Source organism: Haliotis cracherodii, unplaced genomic scaffold (assembly GCF_022045235.1).
Source record: "Haliotis cracherodii isolate W230 unplaced genomic scaffold, xgHalCrac1.p SCAF_4, whole genome shotgun sequence".
Classification (NCBI taxonomy): Eukaryota; Metazoa; Mollusca; class Gastropoda; order Lepetellida; family Haliotidae; genus Haliotis; species Haliotis cracherodii.
In genome coordinates this window covers 19,845,574-19,870,085 of record NW_027266297.1, presented here as the reverse complement: position 1 = coordinate 19,870,085, position 24,512 = coordinate 19,845,574, and the positions used below count along the sequence as shown (strand labels likewise).

At 41.3% G+C, this 24,512-nt stretch overlaps 1 protein-coding gene across 1 annotated transcript in view; it reads right to left on the bottom strand.

Moving 5' to 3' along the window:
* Window positions 1-982: 982 nt before the first annotated feature.
* LOC139478273 (tubulin beta-2 chain-like) overlaps window positions 983-24,512 on the bottom strand; it is a 31,675-nt gene continuing 8,145 nt past the window's right edge. The window contains exons 2-4 of the mRNA XM_071260689.1: window positions 9,538-9,646; window positions 2,665-3,026; window positions 983-1,804 (exon numbers count right to left, since the gene is read on the bottom strand). Coding sequence (XP_071116790.1) covers window positions 983-1,804; window positions 2,665-3,026; window positions 9,538-9,646 — 1,293 coding nt within the window. The remainder of the gene's footprint in view (window positions 1,805-2,664; window positions 3,027-9,537; window positions 9,647-24,512) is intronic.

Here is a 24,512-nt window from a genome sequence, read left to right as displayed (position 1 = left end):
GTAGGTCTCGATATACACTTGAAAACATATAAACACATGGGTGCAGAGTAAAACGCTTGCAGAATCGCCATAAATAACCCAGGAAGTGTCAGTTTTGTCAGTGGACACTGTGCAGGGTTTCCTGATGCGGATACAAGGTTCATCCGGTCATGGGGACGGTCGGGTAGCCTAGTGGTTAAAGCGTTCGCTCGTCACGCCGAAGACCCGGGTTCGATTCCCGACATGGGTGCAATGTGTGAAGCCCATTTCTGGTGTCCCCCGCCGTGATATTGCTGGAATATTGCTAAAAGCGGCGTAAAACCATACTCACTCACTCATCCGGTCATGGACATCTGTTCATATCGCTTACTCTTCAGCGGAGGAAACAGTTCGAGTACTTCTTATTAATCAGTATGACAGAAGGGTCTCCTTTGGAAACTGTGGTTTTTTTTTATTGTCATTGATTGAGATTAGCTGAAGTGTCCTAGTTGTCCGTTGACATATTCATTGAATAATCTCAGGGAGAGTTGTAGAGTGGTATCAGGTTTTTTAAAAAATTACGTTATTTACTGCCGGAATTTTCGAAATAACTTATTCGCTCACTTTAGAAAAACAGACAATTACAAAACTAGAAAACACACGAGTGTTACATCTAGAAGAAAGAATAAAAAGCCACTCGATATAAAAAATGCATCGAAACAGTGTTGCCTAATTGAAGATTCTAAACTCTATAAACTCTATATTACAGGGAAGATGGTGAGACCCCTTACTGTTCCATTTAACACAACCACATCTTAGGCAACCATAAATTCAACCGCAATAAGACACACGTAAATCTACCCAAAATGTATATTTCAGAATGACTCATTCCAGACAAGACACAACATAAATATGTATATGGACATTAACCATCACAAATTGTACAGTGGACCCTGAAAGCAAGTAAGATACCCGATGGAGAATTGAGTGCAGTTGCCTCTTTAACGTACAGAGAATGGGGACATCACTCCTCACCCTCCTCCTCAAATCCCCCCTCCCCGTATTCGTAGCCATTCTCGGCTGTAGCATCCTGGCACTGTTGATACTCAGAAACCAAGTCGTTCATGTTGGACTCGGCTTCAGCGAATTCCATTTCATGCATCCCCTCGCCAAAGTACCAGTGGAGGAAAGCCTTGCGTCTGAACAAAGCCGAAAACTGATCAGAGATACGCTTGAAGACTTCTTGTATGGCAGTACTGTTGCCAACAAAGGTTGAAGACATCTTCAACCCATTTGGAGGAATGTCACAAACGGCCGTTTTCACATTGTTTGGGATCCATTCAACAAAGTGGGAGCTGTACTTGTTCTGGACGTTGAGCATCTGCTCGTCAACCTCCTTCAAGGACATCTGACCCCGGAATATCGCTGCCACTGCCAGGTAGCGACCGTGGCTCGGATCACAGGCAGCCATCATGTTTCTGGAGTCGAACATCTGCTGTGTGAGTTCTGGAACAGTCAAGGCTTGGTACTGCTCCCCTCCTCTGGTCGTAAGGGGGGCAAATCCGGGGATGAAGAAGTGAAGACGAGGAAAGGGGACCAAGTTGACTGCTAATTTGCGGAGATCAGCGTTCAGTTGACCGGGAAAACGGAGGCTAGTTGTGACGCCTGACATAGTTGCGGAGACAAGATGGTTGAGGTCACCGTAGGTAGGTTTGGTCAGTTTGAGGTTCCTGTAGCAGATATCATACAGAGCTTCGTTGTCAATGCAGAAGGTCGCATCAGTGTTCTCAACAAGTTCGTTGACTGACAAGGTTGCATTGTAGGGCTCCACTATAGTGTTAGATACCTAATGGGAGAATAGCATCAACAGATATTAACTCGCAGTGACATTATTCATCTGTATACAGTGGCACTTCTACAAAATATGGACCCTGTTAGTCCAGGAATGTTCGCCCTTTCCATTCGATTCTTTAAGGAAAACGCACATATAAATTGCCTGACATAAGAAAGTGTTGACTTTAAAAATGGATTTGACCAAAACAAAAAAGTTACTTGGGTGTAAACAGTTCCCGAAACACTGTAAACGTAAGGTCAAAAAACAAAACATGATTCCCATATCAAATACATCACCATCGACTAACCCTTTCTTGCTCTTTTCATTTTTAGCCAAAAGCAAACAAGGGTCTATACTTTCTCTTGCCCAGCGGCTTATGGCAATGAGAGTGAGTGAGTGAGTTGGTTTTAACGACGCTTTTAACAGTATTCCAGTCATATCGCGGCGTGCCAGCTTAATGTGGGAAGAAAGCCCGAAGTGATGCAGGTCTCAGACATTTACCAATTCGGTGAAGAGCACGGGCATGATGCTGACAAACCTAGAAACATAATCGGGGCCAACCGGAATTCGAACCCACAATCATAGGTTTCTGGCGTCTCCAAGGGACGCAACTCTGCACAGCGAATCGCGGTGTCTTAGACGACTGAGCCACTCGTGGCCACCTTATGGCAATGACAAGGCACCGTAACAACCATTCTCTTAGCCCAAAATGATCGTAGGAGTTTATCACTTGTGTTAAACACACGGGTATAACGATGACTAACAACGAGTCATAATCAGAAACAGTCCGAAATATCACAAGAAGAACCTGAAAAGAATAAGCTTACAAATTTAATACTTATCAAGTATTATTAGAGAATACAATGATTTACCTTATTAGATGGCATCACAGAGTACGTGCTGATGATCCTGTTGGAATATTCCTCCCTTATCTTGCTCATGAGTAGCGTTCCCATCCCCGATCCTGTCCCGCCTCCTAAGGAATGAGTTAGCTGGAATCCCTGCAGACTGTCGCAACTCTCACACTCTAGCCTGACAACATCCATGGTCATGTCGACCAATTCGACTCCCTCCGTGTAGTAGCCTTTAGCCCAATTGTTCCCCGTACCGTATTGGCCACACAGGAAGTTGTCCGGTCGAAAGAGGGAACCGAAGGGGCCTGACGATATCGAATCAATCAATCCAGGTTCCAGGTCTAGGAGTATGGCTCTTGGAACATACTTGGCAGCTGGAACTGTGTATAAAGATTATGTATTAAAATTAATATGCACTCTTCAAAAAAATGAAACGCACAGGTAGATTTTTAGTAAATGTATAAAGTCGATATATTTAAATTTAATATAATAGATACAGATTTTGGAGCTCGATAGTCACATGTTGTCGTTGTAAAGGTATTGAAAACTGTACATTGTCATGTTACATAAGGCCACAAGGTGGCGCTGAACTCCCTAGGCAGCAATCACGGCTCTGCATCTCCTCGGCACTGACTGGATAAGTGTACGAATTCTGTCCTGCGGACTTCTGCGCCATTCTGTTTGTAACGCGTTGGCCAGTTGTAGGAGTGTCTGCGGCGTGTTCTGACGTTGACGTACACGTCGATCGAGTTCATTCCAGAGGTGTTCGATGGGTAAGCCGTTGATGTTGGCATTATGCAGGTAGTCTACCGTGACACGAGCTGTGTGCGGTGGAGCGTTGTCCTGTTGAAACAGCTCTGGCGGTCAATGATTGGAAGAAGGTGAGGTTGAAGAATTTGATTCATGTAGCGATTTGCTGTCAAAGTTCCCTGATCAACAACCAAGTCAGATCTCGTATTGTAGGATATGACCCCCCCCCCCCCACACACACCATGACACTACCGCCACCGAAATTGTCGAATTCACGCACGCAATGTGGGGCAAAACGCTCATTTCGACGACGATAAACACGTTGTCTTCCATCTCGCCGGTGAAGAAGAAATCGTGATTCATCGCTAAACCACATTCGTCTCCAGTTTGTCAAATTCCAAGGCTGTAAGGTATGGCACCAACGCAAGCGGCGCTGTCGATGCAGGGGTGGTAACTCTAGGTCGGCCGGTTCTCTACAGTGGAATTGAACTGTGTTTATCGGTCCCAAAGGCAGCAAATGGTTCTGTGGTAAACGTTGAAGTGGCGTGCAACAGAAAACTGCGATTCCCCCCTTTGGATACGTCCTATGGCGATGTTCCGATCGGCAGCGCTGAGTCTCGGCATTTTCGAACTTGAAAAATGTTGACGATTGAATGACAAATTATAGGCTTATGCTTGCCTTTTTATAGCCTCTACCACGAGTTACGAATGCCATAACTTGCACGTGCATTTTGCTTTAATGTTTTCCTCCATGACATTTTGGAACAAGTGTGAAAACAATGCCGTAATCGTAGGTAGACTATATGTTGTTGAAAAAGGTAAAAGACTATGTCTGTTATGTAATATGAGTGAGTGAGTTGGGTTTAACGCCGCTTTTAACAGTATTCTAGTTATATCACGGCGTGTCAGCTTAATGTGGGAGGAAAGCCTGAAGTGATGCAGGTCTCAGACGTTTACCACTTCGGTGAAACCCACGAGCACGGGTATGGTGCTGACAAACCTAGAAACATAATCGGGGCGAACCGGGATCCGAACCCACAATAATAGGTTTCTGGTGTGCCCAAGGGACGCAACTCTGCACAGCGAATCGCGGCGCCTTAGACGACTGGGCCGTTTTGAGTAGGGGTCGTATATCGCTCTTTGACATATTCATAGATAAAGCAGACTCGATGGTACTTCCAATATAAACTACAAACACCAAAGGCTGTAATATTCCTCGACATAAAGGGAGAACTCAATATAACACGTCAGAATAACCGCTCTCGGTTATCTGACGTAACAGATTCCGTTTAACGTATAATAGTCTTCACTCTTGTCATATAGGCGTGTGGAAAGTTGTGGAAGTGAACAGATGCATTAATCCACGAGCCAACCGATATTCCACCACCGTTGTATAAGAACGTAAACCATTACACTTAGAATCTTAGAAACATATAGAAATACATACAAGGAATATATAAAATGCAAACTTGTCTTGTGTTAGCATTGTCATGAGGAACATATATATTATTAAACAGGTGAGAGGCTTTGGAGACTTGAAAACAACTGGTGACTTTAAGCAAGATAACAATTCAAATTTGCAGTGTGTTTGTTTACTACATGTATAGAATGAGCAGTTGTTTCTGCCTTTTCCCCGTTGAATCTGTGCACACGTGGAAATAGCCTAATGGCCTCGTGGCACCTGCTTTAATTGATCATGTGAACAACTCACCACAAACTGGAGTCATGACCGTTATGTGCCCGCGTGCTTCTAGACGTTTCACTGTTAAAGTCATCAATCATTTTGCAGGTGCTTGATCAATCTATCAGCCTCATAGTTGCCTAGATGGCAGCATAATATCAACACATGGGGCATTCCTATGTTTAAAATATTATTCTTTATCAATCATGAGTATAGTATCTAATTTGTTATGAAGAATCAAAGACACCACGATCACATCATGTCAGTGGTTGATGGATGGCACGTGGTATAACACGCGTAGCGATATCAAAGCGAAAATGTTCTTTTATCTTCGATATTCACCTAGTCTTCGTCTGACTCATGCGAATTATTTAGAGATGTGTTAATTATGACACCATCGTCTTAGTGAGAAAGTTGGATTGAACACCAGCTTTGAACATTATTCCACTAATTTCACGACGTGTCAGCTAACCGTGGGAGGAAAGCCTGAAGTGATGCAGGTCTCAGGCGTTTACCACTTAAGATGGCGAACCCAGATTTCGAACCCACGATCACAGGTTTCTTGCGTGACCAAGGGATGCAACTCCGCACAGCGAATTGCTGTGCGTTAAACGACTGAGCCACCCGTTCTCCCTGAAGTAGTTGTTGTGGCAGAACAATATTCAAACTGAAAAGCGTGGTTACCACGCACGCACGCACGCACGCACGCACGCACACACGCACGCACACACACACACACACACACTCTTTCTCTCACTCACACTCACATACACACACACACTACACATTCTCTGTCTCACACAGAGGTTTATTATTGGTTTATTATTTATTTAATTATTTTTCTATGCAGTGCATTTGATCGTCATATATTGTGTCGTAAAAATGTCCATAGTGAAAAGAAATATCTGCTAAGATCAGAGTCCTGTGAACGATTCGCACTATAACGTACCAAGACATGTTAGTAGAAGCCTACAGTTTTAAAGCTACGTAACAAGTCATGGCAGTATAGTTATACAGTTTAAAAAACGTGAGTGAGTGAGTGAGGTTTAACACCGCTTTTAGCAATATTCGAGCAATATCACGGTGGGGGACACCAGAAATGGGCTTTACACATTGTACTCATGTCGGGAATCGAACCCGGATCGTCGGCGTGACGAGCGAACGCTTTACCCACTAGGCTACCCGACCGTAATAAGTCAAGTTATTAGAAGCATACAGTTTAACAAAAACGTACAAAGTCTCGTTATTGAAAGCATACTGTTTAAAACGTTACAATTCATTCTATTAGAAGTATACTGTTTAAAAACGTAACAAGTCATGTTATCAGACTGATACAGTTTTAAAAACGTTGCAAGTCATTTTATCAGACTTATACAGTTTTAAAAACGTAACAAGTCATTTTATCAGACTTATACAGTTTTAAAAACGCAACAAGTCATGTTATCAGACTGATACAGTTTTAAAAACGTTGCAAGTCATTTTATCAGACTTATACAGTTTTAAAAACGTAACAAGTCATGTTATCAGACTGATACAGTTTTAAAAACGTAACAAGTCAATTTATCAGACTTATACAGTTTTAAAAACGTAACAAGTCATGTTATCAGACTTATACAGTTTTAAAAACGTAACAAGTCAATTTATCAGACTTATACAGTTTTACAAACGTAACAAGTCATGTTATCAGACTTATACAGTTTTAAAAACTTAACAAGTCAATTTATCAGACTTATACAGTTTTAAAAACGTAACAAGTCATGTTATTAGACTTATACAGTTTTAAAAACGTAACAAGTCAAGTTATCAGACTTATACAGTTTTAAAAACGTAACAAGTTGTGTTATTATGCGTCCGGCTCGTGGTATAAAATCTGCCGCGGGACGCATTAAACTCCATGTATCCTTCGTAGACCTGCTACAACTTATTATATCATATGCCGAAGCACATTAATCAATCCGGACAATCTATTACAATTATTACTATTGTGGTTGGTTATTAAACTGTATCTTGCACCTGATAGTTCATGCGTTGTTTAATGACACACAAGTCACGCTGTCACAGTGTACATATAAACCATCCGAAACATATCCAGTGTCAACTGTTTTTGAACCAAAGAAACTATATCATCCCTGAGAGCATATGTTAAAGGTGAAGAGTGATTGTTATATTTCTGTAGACTACCGGGATCTAATTAGTCAAAGGTGTATATCTGCCCTGTGGCCGACAGACATCAAAGACCAGAAAGGGTCACAGGTGCCAATATCATGAAGATTGAGTTACCACTAATTGTCGGACATCATGATAGCCGGAAAATATCGAATATACGTCTACATTGATATATCGCGGAAAGGTTGAATGTATATTTATTGAGTTTCAGGCTTGAGTGATGATTTATTCGTTTAACCCACGGATGCTACTTCCGGTTTGTTTGGTGTCCTTGGTGCTATGGGACGTAAAGCTCAAATCGTGACACCTTCATTACGCATTTAACTTCTGATACGTTACTGGCACTGCCGGTAAACAACGTGGTTGAAACGTGCCTTCAGGTGTTTGGAGCGCGTACAAGGCGGTGATGAGGCGTCAACAAAGATTTTTTTCTGTTTCAGTTGCCTTTCGGGGAACCCTTGTCTCTCGTATCACGTTTAGCATATAGCATGATGTTGTGGTTTATGTATGATGCCATATAGACGTGTCACGGCAGAGCGGCTGAACGCGACATGTGTTCTTGTAGTTTTATGTCACTACATGTTGTCTCTATGCAAGACACAATGTGTAAATAAAGCGTCCAAGTCCTTTCCACATCCAATAGAAATATCTGCATAAAGCAGTGTCGATTGTACGATTCCGACTTGTTCATGAGCATGTGTTTATGAAACACTATCAAACACAAGCTCCTCACACGCAATTGGGATCGATGACATGCATCAACCAAATCAGGGAGCATGACCACCCGATCCTGTTAGTCGCCTCTTACGGCAAGCATTGTCACATTTTACGGCAAGAATGGGTTGCTGAAGACCCATTTTACCCCGGCACCTTGCTATGTCCAAATCCAAGTAGAACTGACTTCTAGACAGAATCGGGGGACACAATGTTACCTCTGAAATGTTATTGTAGGTACGGTTGAAGCAGCTTACTGCTACATCATTTTTAACCACATAAATCTGGCCACGACGAGGTAAGCTGCTATGCAATCATGCAAACTTTGGGGAATTGAACCCGGGTCTTCGGTGTGACGTTCGAACGCTGTTACACTAGGCTACCCCACCGCAACCATTCTTCAAGAGAAAATGCAAATGGACCAATACAAAGTCCATCGTTGTCTGGCAGCTACTTCCCTTAATTCATTACGGAAGCCTAAGGTGGACACAACCTGAAACGGGGAGGGCGGGTAGCCCAGTGGTTAAAGCGTTCGCTCGTCACGCCGAAGACCCGGGTTCGATTCTCGACATGGTTACAATGTGTGAAGCCCATTTCTGGTGTCCCCCGCCGTGATATTGCTGGAATATTGCTAAAAGCGGCGTAAAACCAAACTCACTCACTCACAACCTTCAACCTTGGGTATAACAGTATTCATCTTGTCCTTCCATATATTGGAATCTATAAAAATATTATTCTTAAACAAGTATTTTTGAATGTTTGTCAATATTAAGGTGTTTCAGACATAACTACAGCAGCTTTTTTTCCTTGAACCTGAAATGGGTGTTTGCCTTCCACTTCTGTGTGTTTAGCACACACTAAGTCCATTTAATGTGTATACATGGGTTGACATGATCGAGATGAGTACTTTCAATCTGAATTGGTAGATATAATGGTATATACAAGGATTACTGATTTATCAGAAAAGCTCATATTCTGAAATAGGTATCGTTGTGTGTCTCGGTGACATGAACACAGCTGATATTTCATAGACAATAAAGTTGAGCGAATGGGTGACTGATAGGTTTAATGCCGTTTTCAACAACATTCCGGTTACATCATGTATATAACACTAAGATCTCCAAATTAGGATAATTCTATGAATTTCTATGTTACAAATACACAATGACAAATGGCGGCCATCTTGAAATTTCTATTTTCAGTGATTAACGTTCTTTTTCACAATATACTCATCAATATTAATATTTATGTAAAATTGCAACAATACCCTTATACTTTGCACTATATCTGTCCCACTAACAGTGTGGGGCAGTCGGGTAGCCTAGTGGTTAAAGCGTTCGCTCGTCACGCCGAAGATCCAGGTTCGATTCCCGACATGGGTACAATGTGTGAAGCCTATTTCTGGTGTCCCCCGCCGTGATATTGCTGGAATATTGCTAAAAGCAAACTCACTCACTCACTCACCCACTAACATAACTTATTTTAGTTACAGGCTACATTGATATTACTGTAATATTGCTTACTGTGACGTTTCTCGCTATTAATTCACTCACTCACTCATAAAACCATGAGGTACCCACCTCGCACCTCGTTAAAGTATACATTGATTTGGTCCAGCTGCCGGTCGTCCGTTCCTTGGTAGGCGCCCGTCGGGTCGAGGCCATGCTCCTCAGCGATCTCCTCCCAGAACTGCAAAGATCAAAACAAATAAAAACCCTTGCTTGATAAAGGTGTTAGGATCTACACCGAACCGTCGCACTAATTGTAAATAAGGAAGTTGTTCATCCATAGAACTCGTCTTACTTCATCACACCAACTTCTAAATGCCACTCAAAGAAATAAAAACCCGCCAACGCGAGAGAATAACCAGTCACAATTTTCCGACAAAACAGATTCCATAGTGCGAAAAAGGCAAAATAGCGGGGTAAAATATATGTATGGATAACTGAAAATCAGTGATAACAGCAGGTGTTCGTGAAAAGGGTAAATATGTCCTGCCGGTAGCACCCGCCACTCACAATTTTCATAACAAAAGTAATTATCATACCTCCATGTCAGAATGATGAGATCTGATTGGTACTGGTGATCTTGATAAAATGTTTAACCCGCCTTGGAGGGTAATAAATTTCTCAGCGGGGTATAACTCACTTAATTTGCCCCTCGACGCAACCTGTTATACATACAAGGCAATCAGGTGATAGACCAGAAATCCAGTCACACGATAGCACCTTTACTGATTTTGTTTAAACTAAAAACGATATGTTAATTTTGAATTACGTATGTCGTGTACAAGTGAAGAGAACCTGCTGCATATAAGAAAAGAAAAAAAAAACCACGTTTGAACTAAGGACGTTGTTAACTAAATGAACCCAAACTGAATTATACTTAATAAGCCTCAACTTTTTCCTCCGTTAATATCTGTGTTCTGAGGTGAGGTGAAATTGGGTTTAATTCGCGTCCAAGATGATTGCACTTATATAGTGACGTGCATGCACGTGTGTGTGTGTGGGGGTGCTTGTACTAGTCCGGACTGATGCCGATTTAAAGTGCTAGCTCACTGAGATACCATGCCGCAGTTTAACATGAATACCCCACCCAGACACAGTATACTGAATCCGAGCCCACCAGTCCTTGTTTTAGCCCCTTAATGCATAGCGGCAGACAGGGTAACAACAAGTACCATTTTTAACGTCTTTTGGTATGACGCCTGTGTTCTGAAACATTAATGTTAATGATTGTTCAATTCAGGAATCGCGGCGCCTTAGACGACTGGGCCAGCCGTGCCCCCCAGTTTAACAAGAAACAAAGACAAGGACATCATACTGTGATTAACACACACATATCTGTGGGTGGGATATGTTTGAGCAGTACTGTATCACAGTCCACACGAAGAGTTTACACCACGTGTATTTTTAGCCCGAATCTTCTGCAGCCTTGGAGAGTATTTAACATTACATACTGTGTATATGTGGAAACCGTGTGAAAAAAAGAATAAATAAATAAATGAGCCTGCTAAATATTTACGGAAAGAGGCGAAGTGTAGGTGAACGGTCATGTGTCAAAGTCGCAACTTTTATATTTTGTCGTCCAGCGTAGAAGTGACGTGCCCCATTATTTCCTAATCTCGTGGATCAACATGCGAAGTCTAGAGGACAACATAACAGTGAAACAAAAGTTTGAGTTTTTGATATGTACTTTCATTAAGGTTTAGTAACCATAAACTTGTTGCATGTGGCATATAGACAACTCGCATCATAAATATCAATCTTTGGGACAGCGCCGGTCATGCGCATGATGTACTAGCTGCCTTTCTACTCAGAGTTATTGCATCGTGTTGGGAAGGAAGCCGTCAGGGGTAACCTTATATCGCGGGGTAATGGATTGCTCAATGTTAAAACACATTTAAAGGTTACTTTGAAATGATTACCTTTTAAACAATATCGACTCATGTCGTTGAATAGCAATGCATTGAGCAGAAGTTGTGGCACTTCAGATCAGATTGGGAGAAATAATATAAAGGTTTTATCATTAAAAAAATATTTACTAAGACAACAAAGTCTATGGCGGATTTCCAATCCTTGTGGGCCGTGTAATGAAGGAGTTATCTCCCCTACACTAAACAACCAGATGGATATCCATCTTTTAGTTCCATTCTGCTGGTTTCAGTGTTTTCAAGGCGATTTTGGTGAATGATTTTAAATCTACATGTGACTCGTGTTGCGTGTGCCTAACAAGCACACAGTCATGCACGCACGCAGTCAGGCAGGCAGGCAGGCAGGCAGGCACGCACGCAGGCACGCACGCATGCACGTACGCATGCACGCACATTTGGGTGTTAATACAATCAGTCCACGTCGCGCTGTCCGAGATGACATTTGGTAATGGTGCAATCCGGCAGGTTGAAACCGATCGTACAGGTGAGTAGTTCAAATACAGTCTGATGTTCTACATGTACGATCACTTGGTTGTTCAATTATAACGCTTACTTTTAGATAAAGAGAGTGAGAGAGTGAGTGAGTGACTATTCCAGTTTTATCACGGCCTGTCAGCTTAATGTGGAAGGAAAGCCCGAAGTGATGCAGGTCTCAGATGTTTACCACTTTGGTGAAACCCACGAGCACGGGTATGGTGCCGACAAACCTAGCACTCGATGATGCTAGAGGATACACTGGAATTAATTCAAGTATTTGATTCAACTGTAATGTATTAATTATGTAGGTGTTCCTCGTGTCACAGTCCTCCTTTGTAATGCTAATACGCACGTATCTGCCGCCAAGGGTTTATGTGATATTGTCAAGGAAGGTTGGTCTCGTAGGTTCGTATATCTCTTAATAACGCTTCATAACACAAAATATTGTATTTGGAAAGAGTTACCCCCCTTGTCTATGAAAAAATCATGGCAAAATGGTAGACTGTCACATGTTCAGGCTGGTAGCATCAGCTGGCAGAGAACACTCTCAGGGATGTCACGGAACACGAGAGGTTATTACAGCTCACCTGTTATACTTTGTTTTATACATTACAATCAGGTATAGGCACAAGAGCTTTAACCCATCAAGACTCAGCATAACGCCAGGTGCAGTAATGTTTCAGTCATATCACGGCGTGTCAGCGTAATGTGGGACGAGACGAGACTAAATGTGGCAGACATCTTTCCAGAAAGCCACATAGGTGTTATGTTTGATCATAGATAGGGCGAAAACTGGAGATGGGAAATTACATTCTGTTGTATAGGAGAGCATAAGCATTAGCATTAGCATTAGCATAGCAAATTATAGCATGGCTGGTCCAGTTTCGATTGTTTACGTGCCCCAGCCGTATGGCAAGAGCACTGATGTGACGTTAGGCAACAAACACTATAAGTTGTTACAGGATCACGAGATATACATGGGGTTTTATGCGTCCCGCGTTAGGTTTTATACCACGAGCCGGAATAAAACCTAACGAGGAATACATAAAACCCCACGTACCCCGAGCGATCCTTCTACAATGATTCACCTTACCGACATGTTTTAATGACATTATAAAAGAATTAAAACAAATTCAAAATTGATAGAAAACAGCTGTTTGATTGAGCTGAGGTTAACATGTGCTATGTCACGTGACTTTCATTGACCCGGAAAACAAAGCGTGCGGCTTTTTGCTTTGAAGCGGGGTTTAAGGGATTTTACTCTGCCTATCAGAAATCCACGTGAAACCTTTAGAAATAATATTGCACGTGGTGGGGTATAGGAGATTTATACCCCCGCTGAGAAATTTATTACCCTCCAAGGCGGGTTAAAAAGTATTTTATCAATATATTGGAATCTATAAATATCTGATTCTTGACTGAGGATTTTCGGTGTAAATGTCAAAACCAAAGGTGCTACCCCGGCTTGTTAACCTTGAACCTGAGGTCTTAGTATAACTTGCATGGAAGGCCATAACGGTGCTGACAAGCGTGCCGTACATCCTATGAGGTAGGAGGAGGAGATAGGATAAGGGCAATGTTTGATTTTTCCACCTTATGTTTGTACATTATGTTTCTACATATCCTTGGAATATCAGCGTCGGCTTACTTTAGTTTAAATATTTAGCAGTGCTTCCTGAAAACCATTATCTCTAAAATCAGGCTCTTTGGCACAAGTTAGCTTTACATATACATTTAGTGTTGTTATAAGTTCAAACCCTGCATATCTTGAAATGAACAAAGTCCAGTTCTCATTCGTGTGAACATATCTGATAACTGTCATACCAATTTCTAAAAATGTTGCTCTATTTTTTACATTATGCGGATCCTGTGGACCAAAAGGGAGGTTACCCTACTTGTCCTGTAATAATATAAGTTATTATGTCTCAATATGGGTAGCGATTCATCTACATTCACAGCGATGTCTCCGTTGAATACATTGCACTGTTTACATCTTCTAGATACCCACTGGGAGGGGAAACAGGCAATAAAAGATAGACCCCCTTTAAACCTATTAGAAATCGTCTACCAATATAAGTTCTATTGCAAGTCATATACCGTGTAGAGGCTGTGGCTGGTGTTCCACGTTGTGAACAAGTTGGAATAATGCGAAACGCATCGTAAAACCAAAGCATGTGCTCACAATTGAATAAGTTGTAAATGTACGGCTTATATAGGTGGTTTTGAATGCCTGCTTTGCGTTAATCAATCCTTGTATGCATGCATATTTTCCACAAATATCAACGTGTTACATTATGTGCATATATTGCATGATGGTAGGTCATTGCCTTACTGTCGGTGTGACTCTTGTCATGTACAACTGATCATGTGTCCATATGTCTCTATCTGTAGGTGATTGCCTTACTGTCAGTGTGACGCTTGTCATGTACAACTGAAAGTGTGTCCATATGTCTCTATCTGTAGGTAATTGCCTTACTGTCAGTGTGACTCTTGTCATGTACAACTGAAAGTGTGTCCATATGTCTCTATCTGTAGGTGATTGCCTTACTGTCAGTGTGACGCTTGTCATGTACAACTGAAAGTGTGTCCATATGTCTCTATCTGTAGGTAATTGCCTTACTGTCAGTGTGACTCTTGTCATGTACAACTGAAAGTGTGTCCATATGTCTCTATCTGTAGGTAATTGCCTTACTGTCAGTGTGACGCTTGTCATGTACAACTGAAAGTGTGTCCATATGTCTCTATCTGTAGGTGATTGCCTTACTGTCAGTGTGACTCTTGTCATGTACAACTGAAAGTGTGTCCATATGTCTCTATCTGTAGGTAATTGCCTTACTGTCAGTGTGACGCTTGTCATGTACAACTGAAAGTGTGTCCATATGTCTCTATCTGTAGGTAATTGCCTTACTGTCAGTGTGACTCTTGTCATGTACAACTGAAAGTGTGTCCATATGTCTCTATCTGTAGGTAATTGCCTTACTGTCAGCGTGACGCTTGTCATGTACAACTGAAAGTGTGTCCATATGTCTCTATCTGTAGGTGATTGCCTTACTGTCAGTGTGACTCTTGTCATGTACAACTGAAAGTGTGTCCATATGTCTCTATCTGTAGGTAATTGCCTTACTGTCAGTGTGACGCTTGTCATGTACAACTGAAAGTGTGTCCATATGTCTCTATCTGTAGGTGATTGCCTTACTGTCAGTGTGACTCTTGTCATGTACAACTGAATGTGTGTCCATATGTCTCTATCTGTAGGTGATTGCCTTACTGTCAGCGTGACGCTTGTCATGTACAACTGAAAGTGTGTCCATATGTCTCTATCTGTAGGTGATTGCCTTACTGTCAGTGTGACTCTTGTCATGTACAACTGAAAGTGTGTCCATATGTCTCTATCTGTAGGTAATTGCCTTACTGTCAGCGTGACGCTTGTCATGTACAATTGATCATGTGTCCATATGTCTCTATCTGTAGGTAATTGCCTTACTGTCAGCGTGACGCTTGTCATGTACAACTGAAAGTGTGTCCATATGTCTCTATCTGTAGGTAATTGCCTTACTGTCAGCGTGACGCTTGTCATGTACAATTGATCATGTGTCCATATGTCTCTATCTGTAGGTAATTGCCTTACTGTCAGCGTGACGCTTGTCATGTACAACTGAAAGTGTGTCCATATGTCTCTATCTGTAGGTGATTGCCTTACTGTCAGTGTGACGCTTGTCATGTACAACTGAAAGTGTGTCCATATGTCTCTATCTGTAGGTGATTGCCTTACTGTCAGCGTGACGCTTGTCATGTACAACTGATCATGTGTCCATATGTCTCTATCTGTAGGTGATTGCCTTACTGTCAGCGTGACGCTTGTCATGTACAACTGATCATGTGTCCATATGTCTCTATCTGTAGGTAATTGCCTTACTGTCAGCGTGACGCTTGTCATGTACAACTGAAAGTGTGTCCATATGTCTCTATCTGTAGGTGATTGCCTTACTGTCAGCGTGACTCTTGTCATGTACAGCTGATCATGTGTCCATATGTCTCTATCTGTAGGTAATTGCCTTACTGTCAGTGTGACTCTTGTCATGTACAACTGAAAGTGTGTCCATATGTCTCTATCTGTAGGTAATTGCCTTACTGTCAGTGTGACTCTTGTCATGTACAACTGAAAGTGTGTCCATATGTCTCTATCTGTAGGTAATTGCCTTACTGTCAGTGTGACGCTTGTCATGTACAACTGATCATGTGTCCATATGTCTCTATCTGTAGGTAATTGCCTTACTGTCAGTGTGACTCTTGTCATGTACAACTGAAAGTGTGTCCATATGTCTCTATCTGTAGGTAATTGCCTTACTGTCAGCGTGACGCTTGTCATGTACAACTGAAAGTGTGTCCATATGTCTCTATCTGTAGGTGATTGCCTTACTGTCAGCGTGACTCTTGTCATGTACAGCTGATCATGTGTCCATATGTCTCTATCTGTAGGTAATTGCCTTACTGTCAGTGTGACTCTTGTCATGTACAACTGAAAGTGTGTCCATATGTCTCTATCTGTAGGTAATTGCCTTACTGTCAGTGTGACTCTTGTCATGTACAGCTGATCATGTGTCCATATGTCTCTATCTGTAGGTAATTGCCTTACTGTCAGTGTGACGCTTGTCATGTACAACTGAAAGTGTGTCCATATGTCTCTTTCTGTAGGTAATTGCCTTACTGTCAGTGTGACGCTTGTCATGTACAACTGAAAGTGTGTCCATATGTCTCTATCTGTAGGTAATTGCCTTACTGTCAGCGTGACGCTTGTCATGTACAACTGAAAGTGTGTCCATATGTCTCTATCTGTAGGTGATTGCCTTACTGTCAGTGTGACTCTTGTCATGTACAACTGAAAGTGTGTCCATATGTCTCTATCTGTAGGTAATTGCCTTACTGTCAGCGTGACGCTTGTCATGTACAACTGAAAGTGTGTCCATATGTCTCTATCTGTAGGTGATTGCCTTACTGTCAGCGTGACGCTTGTCATGTACAACTGATCATGTGTCCATATGTCTCTATCTGTAGGTAATTGCCTTACTGTCAGTGTGACTCTTGTCATGTACAACTGAAAGTGTGTCCATATGTCTCTATCTGTAGGTAATTGCCTTACTGTCAGTGTGACTCTTGTCATGTACAACTGATCATGTGTCCATATGTCTCTATCTGTAGGTGATTGCCTTACTGTCAGCGTGACGCTTGTCATGTACAACTGATCATGTGTCCATATGTCTCTATCTGTAGGTAATTGCCTTACTGTCAGCGTGACGCTTGTCATGTACAACTGATCATGTGTCCATATGTCTCTATCTGTAGGTGATTGCCTTACTGTCAGTGTGACTCTTGTCATGTACAACTGATCATGTGTCCATATGTCTCTATCTGTAGGTGATTGCCTTACTGTCAGCGTGACGCTTGTCATGTACAACTGAAAGTGTGTCCATATGTCTCTATCTGTAGGTGATTGCCTTACTGTCAGCGTGACGCTTGTCATGTACAACTGATCATGTGTCCATATGTCTCTATCTGTAGGTAATTGCCTTACTGTCAGCGTGACGCTTGTCATGTACAACTGAAAGTGTGTCCATATGTCTCTATCTGTAGGTGATTGCCTTACTGTCAGCGTGACTCTTGTCATGTACAACTGATCATGTGTCCATATGTCTCTATCTGTAGGTGATTGCCTTACTGTCAGCGTGACGCTTGTCATGTACAACTGAAAGTGTGTCCATATGTCTCTATCTGTAGGTAATTGCCTTACTGTCAGCGTGACGCTTGTCATGTACAACTGAAAGTGTGTCCATATGTCTCTATCTGTAGGTAATTGCCTTACTGTCAGTGTGACTCTTGTCATGTACAACTGAAAGTGTGTCCATATGTCTCTATCTGTAGGTGATTGCCTTACTGTCAGCGTGACGCTTGTCATGTACAACTGAAAGTGTGTCCATATGTCTCTATCTGTAGGTGATTGCCTTACTGTCAGCGTGACGCTTGTCATGTACAACTGATCATGTGTCCATATGTCTCTATCTGTAGGTAATTGCCTTACTGTCAGCGTGACGCTTGTCATGTACAACTGAAAGTGTGTCCATATGTCTCTATCTGTAGGTAATTGCCTTACTGTCAGCGTGACGCTTGTCATGTACAACTGAACGTGTGTCCATATGTCTCTATCTGTAGGTAATTGCCTTACTGTCAGCGTGACGCTTGTCATGTACAGCTGATCATGTGTCCATATGTCTCTATCTGTAGGTCATTGGTTTGTTTAGGCGTTAATACTTTCAGAGCAATCTCATTCACCATTATATCTACTATATATTTTGAATATTAACTTGCTATAACTTGGAAAGTCAAATAACAATCCTATTCATCAGTTCTCAGATTGTATTATTCGTAATACATTTCCTTGAGAGGTGAAATATTAATGTAATTGAATTTGAAGGCATGTTGTGACCTCAACATTAAAACAAACACTATACTGTGTCCCTGTGTTTACTCTGGGCAGGACACTGTCGGTATTCATAACATTTACAGATCACTTACTGCATTTTTAATTAAATAAAACCATAAGTAATGTATGCTCTTTTTTACAATTATGTTCTTGATTAAAGCCTTCTTATTACCAAATTTGTCTCAGCCTGAAAAGGAGCTGTTAGTGTTAGCAACAGAAATGGGCTTCACACATTGTACCCATGTGGGGAATTGAACCCGGGTCTTTAGCGTGACGAGCCAACGCTTTAATGGAATTACCCGAGAACCCCTGTCAATAGTTGAATAGTATATAATTCTTATCAGTAGCATAAACAATGCAGGGCACTGATTACCAAGTTTACACAAAGACTAGAATAAATGACTCGAGGATATAGTTCTTTATTCCGACGTCAAATTATGCTCCCGACCAATTTATTCTTTACTCAACCTGTCTTTATTCGGTGGCAGAAAAGGTGTATTTTCCATCATTCATAAAACACTAAAATAATCACCGTAACTTGTTTTACCGCTATCTCCCCATCTAACCGCCCGGGTACTCTGTCACTCCTGACGAGCACAGTTTAATGTATATAACGTATTTTGCAGCAACGTAACTTGATACAAACTACACGACACTGTCATTAAGGCAGAAACACTTCAACATATAAAAACTACAAACATGATGTTCTATTTCGTTATCGGTTGTTTACAGTATTTATACAATGCTGTGTTATGTTTTACACGTGCAACAGGAATCAGATATAGCACGATTTAACCGTTATGTAATGGCTCAATTCCTTCTAACAGTAAAGTGGCTTACACTGGAGAGGTAGCCTCACTACAAGTCTATACTGAATTAGAAGGACATGGATGTATTGTCCTTATAATCGGCAAGTCTAGATGAGCCGACATCTGTGGACGCCAGTCTTAAATAGGAAAAATGTGTTTTTATTATTTATATAAACTAGGAATTATGATTTCAAGTAATAATCATTTCCTTATAGACTTGTGCAAGTCTACTGGCCTCCAGGCGGGATACAGAGGTTGACAGCTCACTAAGTAGAGTAAGATGTTCGGTTTGCATCAACACTGAATTGCTTGTCAAAAACTGCGTCACTCTGACTCAGAAGACATACTGGTCAACAGACAACATTTGGAGATACTGAATTTCTTCAGAGGGATATAGATGTTTTTCTTTTTTAGTAAGCAAGAAGTAACTTTACAAGTTGTGAAAAATTACATGATAATGCATATATGAAAACCCTTCAGGGAGGTTCAAGATGAATGGAGGATGGTGAGCTGGTCTCTCATGCAGACCCGGAAACAAATATATCCGAAAACTCACAAGCAAGTCTGTATTGGCAAGTCTAGATTTCTTCAGATTTTGAGGATTCTCTGGGCTCCTTTCTATTATATATAAAACGACAATTTAAGAAAAAAATTAGTTTAGAGCAGACCTAATTTAATGGTGCACACCGTGACAGCAGTCACAATGACAACACTATCGCCGTTCACGATGGTGAGAAACCTGTTCGAAGGGAATGATGATGATGATGATGATGATGATGATGATGATGATGATGATGATGAAAATGCTGATGATGATTGAGCGGGTGAGTATGAATTTACGCCGCCTTCAGCAATATACCAGCATCATCAACATGGGGACACTAGAAATGGGCTTCGTTCATTGTACCATTTTGGGAATCGAACTCGTAAGATGTAACACTATTCCACCTACGACGGCCTGTAAATAATCTAGTGATTGATACCATGAGCAACGTGCCACGCAATTAGCGACCAACATGGGGTTCTGGGGATTTATTCGTACCCGGGATACCGAAGGTGTATCTAATGTTCATACAGATATGGAACACTAACATTCAAGGCCTCTTCAAGGCTTTTCAAGACTTTCAACTATCATTTTCAAGGCTTTTTAGTTGGATTATCAGCGATAGTCTACCAATATTTTCTTTAAATCCAACATGCCATGTATTAGTCGTAACTGATTACTATAAAGCAGTATGCAAATATAATAAATGAAGTCTGCCATGAATTCTTTGTGATTCTCGAGGCTTTTCAAAGTTGACACAACAAATTTAGGCTTTTCAAGATGGACCTTACATTTCCAGGCTCTTTCAAGCCTCTATGACCCTTGGTATCATACAGATAAAGCTGCTGATGGTGGTAGTGAACAGGAAGAGTGAAGATGTAAATGGAGTATAGTGATGAGGATACATGCAGCAAGGTATGAGGATGCTGATGACTGCTATCAGAACGATGCCCAGGATGATTGTAACTATCGAGGAATGATGCAGAATGAGGTGCATATTTATGTAAATAATAGCCACAAAACCCATACCATGTTCATAAGAAATATCCGCCAAAAACAGAGTTATATTGTACTTATGACTATATCATGAGTGAGTGAGTTGGGTTTAACGCCGCTTTTAACAGTATTCCAGTTACATCAAAGCGTGTCAGCTTAATGTGGGAGGAAAGCCCGAAGTGATGCAGGTCGCAGACGTTTACCACTTCGGTGAAACCCACGCGCACGGGTATCATGAACATGTATTTATGAATCACTATAAAACAGTGATGATACCAGGTGTCTGCGGAAAGGTGAGCGTATCCTGTCCCACCGTTTGCACCTGTCACAAACACATGCAAAGGCAAGTCAAATACAATGATTACAACTGCATTAAAAAAAAAAAAAAAATTACTGACGTGTCCACACCCAGTCGTTTGCACATGGAACTATGTTGCTTGATAAACACTACCCCACCCCCAACCCCACACCCACCCCAGCCCGCCCCCAATTCCCTTTCTCAGCTATAGTCACCCCGTTTTCGGATCTAGGCTTGAAATTACGACATTCGGGGGTTTCTTCATGGAATAATTGAGACACGCGTGCGAAGCGCAGCAATTCCTTGCGTAACATCTCCACTTTAGAGAATTAATAGGTATCACCTACAGGTAATTCTTTTCGGGGAGGGGCGGTGGGGTAGCCTGGTTGTTAAAGCGTTCGATCGTCACGCCGAAGACCCGGGTTCGATTCCCCACATGGGTACAATGTGTGGAGGCCATCGCTGGTGTTCCCCGACGTGATATTGCTGGAACACTGCTAAAATCCATATTCACTCAGTCTTTTAGGGGACTATATGTTGGGCTAGCTTGATACCACCAATGTGAAAAATCAATGGCAAATTAAATATGAAATGGAATATGTGAACGAATGGTGATCAATGTTTTCTCTCACTTTTCTCGTTTAGTGACATGTCTGATTATAGTACAAGGTTATCATTTTCATTCAAAACGTTCTGAGTCGGTTGATACTGCATAGTATCTCCCTGTCTGAAACCGCCATGACTGCGATGTCTTGGAATAACGGGGTCCAGACTAGCGAGCTTTCAGGGGTACCAGCTTTGAATGATCGTACAGTAATGGATTATGGATTATGGCCTAATCACCTTTCGCTGTACCAGTTATGTGTATATAGTTTTATGTTTTGTGCAGTTTTAGTTCATATATAGTCTCTCGTAACCCTTAAAGGGTGACTCACTTTTTATTGTATTTTGCATAGCATATTTTTACCCTGTACTTGTGAGGTGAGACTTAAATAAATTATCTGTCTGTCTGTCTGTCTATGATCGCCATAAATGCGAAGTCTGATAGTACGGAGTACGGATTAACGAGGTTTGGCTCTATCAAGTAACCCCCAGCTGGGCGTCTGTAGTCTATAGCATCACGTTGAGTGGAAATGTGCTATTACAGACCTTGACAGCCGGGTCAAGGGCCACGCGCCCATCCCGTTATGAGGAACCCTTCAAGTTTGGAATGGTAAAGCACATCCGATAAAATAACTACGGTATAAACAGCGCCCCATAACTCTTCAGAAGCAGGACATTACCGTTATGCTAATGTTTAGAAATGCCTCAATTACCGAGGTCAAGTATGTTTCAATTTATAACAGAATTTTAATCAGATGAATGTGTGTGGGTACCGTCCATAGCAAACAGTAGTTACCCCATGCGAGACTGTACAGTACTCCTCACAAATACGTGACAATCATAACAGTACAAAGGTACAAAAGGGTCCTCTTCCACAACTCAAACTGACAATTTTCAAGGCATGGCAATTTTTTCTGAAATGAATTGAAAGATTCAAAAGTTATGACAGCTGGCAAATTTGTCTTTCAGGGTTTAGTAAAATTATACAAAACCAGGCCAAGAGTGGTGACTGGTTTGGACAACATTCGTTAAATTTAAGAATGCAACCCTTTTAACCATTTTGTTGATATGTAGACCTTTTGTATTCCCGGTTCGTTTTTTACAGATTTGAAATTTCATCTTGAAGATCCGACTTAGAGTTCCGCAGTACAAATCAAACTAAAATTATTCAAAGGTGTTTCCAGTCCGGTTTCTTTGAATTCACAAATCGTCCGGCTTTTAGGGTTACCATAATAGGTAGGGTACCGTATGTACAGTTCCAGCAGAAACAAGGTCCCACTGACGAAATTCCACATCTAAAACGTCAACACTGGAGAATAATCAGTCTAGAGTATCTGCCGAAATAGATCCCGTTGGGGGAAGACCGCATAAAAATTATATAAATGGATCACTGAAAATAAGTGATGACACCAGGTGTTCGCGAAAACGCGATATTCAGCAATAAACCTCAGCTACAGTACCAGGGCAAGTTATGCTTGTCTTAAAGTCGAGCTGCCCCATGTCGCTGTTGCAATTCTCAACAGAGACCCGACCGTTGCTCTGAGTGAATATATATAGCCGTTAAGCCCGTGTTAATGTGTGCAGTCGAAGCTGGAGATGGGTTGAGCGAGGGAGCCATATGTTTACGTTCGTTTCCTTGATCCTCTGTAATGGAGGCACAACAAGACTTATCATGAAGAATGTCTATGTAACATATTCACGACACTATCGTAATTAACTGCCACCGCCATACGCCCTCTTATCTAAATGTGCTTCTTTTTCATGGTTGTGTGTATATAGATTATTACACCCGATGAAGCTTGGTGATATAGACAGGGATATGATTAAAGGCCCATGTCTCATCTGAAAGAAAAGCACTAAAGATAAATCCGGTGTTATATATGAAACGTTGGGGACAACGGAAGTGTAGCATGATTTCATAATTCATTTTACACGTTACAAGATCCCCGTGTCGTTCGTTGAGAACCAACATTTGTCTTAAAATTAACACTCTGATGTTGTCTGTCTCACACCCTCTAGAGAATAAACTTTATAAAACGAATCCAACTCAAGTCTATAATGATTTGGCAAGTCTAGGTTGCCTCAGCTTTGAAATTAGCATTGTTCTTGACTCCTTTTTGGTTTTATTATATATTTTCTCGATATATATTAACAAATAAGATAACTGTATTTCTGGACTTAATGTTAGTCTATTGATGATATAGCATACAGCCTTAAGACCCGTGAAGATCCGGGGTAGAATAGGTCTTCGGCAACCCATGATTGCCGTAAAAGGCGACTGTGCTTGTCGTAAGAGGCGACTAACGGGATCGCGTGGTCAGGCTCGCTGACTTGGTTGTTGCATGTCATCGATCCCAATTGTGTGGATCGTTGCTCATGATGTCAATCACTGGATTGTCTGGTCCAGACTCGATTATTGACAGACCGCCGCCATATAGCTGGAATATTGTTCAGGCTCCAAACAACAACAACAAAAAAAACAAAAAAAACATACTGCCTTAAGGCTCAGCTTTCTGATAATCTTTCATGTCTAATATCCCGTTTAAAGTAATCTTTCACTAAACATGTTTTAAACGGAAGTAGTTAAATACTCTGCACTAAATACATCTTAAAATAATACAAATACACACGTTGAGGCCAAACACCTATTTTACGTTTGTCGGTATTAAAAGATGTTTTTGTTTTTAAAAGCAATTAATTCATCTTCATTAGTTTGATAAATTGTTTGTTTTGCTGCGGAGTGTTTGTGTTAGTTGCTGTTGTTTTTGTTGCATCTGTTTCTAACCCTCACATCTCACCACCATCTCCACTAATCTCTGCTTGTCGGAAGCCTCATAACAAAGATAACAAAGAAAAATGAAGTCTTGTGAAAGCCTGCACTGCGTCACTTGTGTTTGAGTCCCTCGATTGAAAGGTT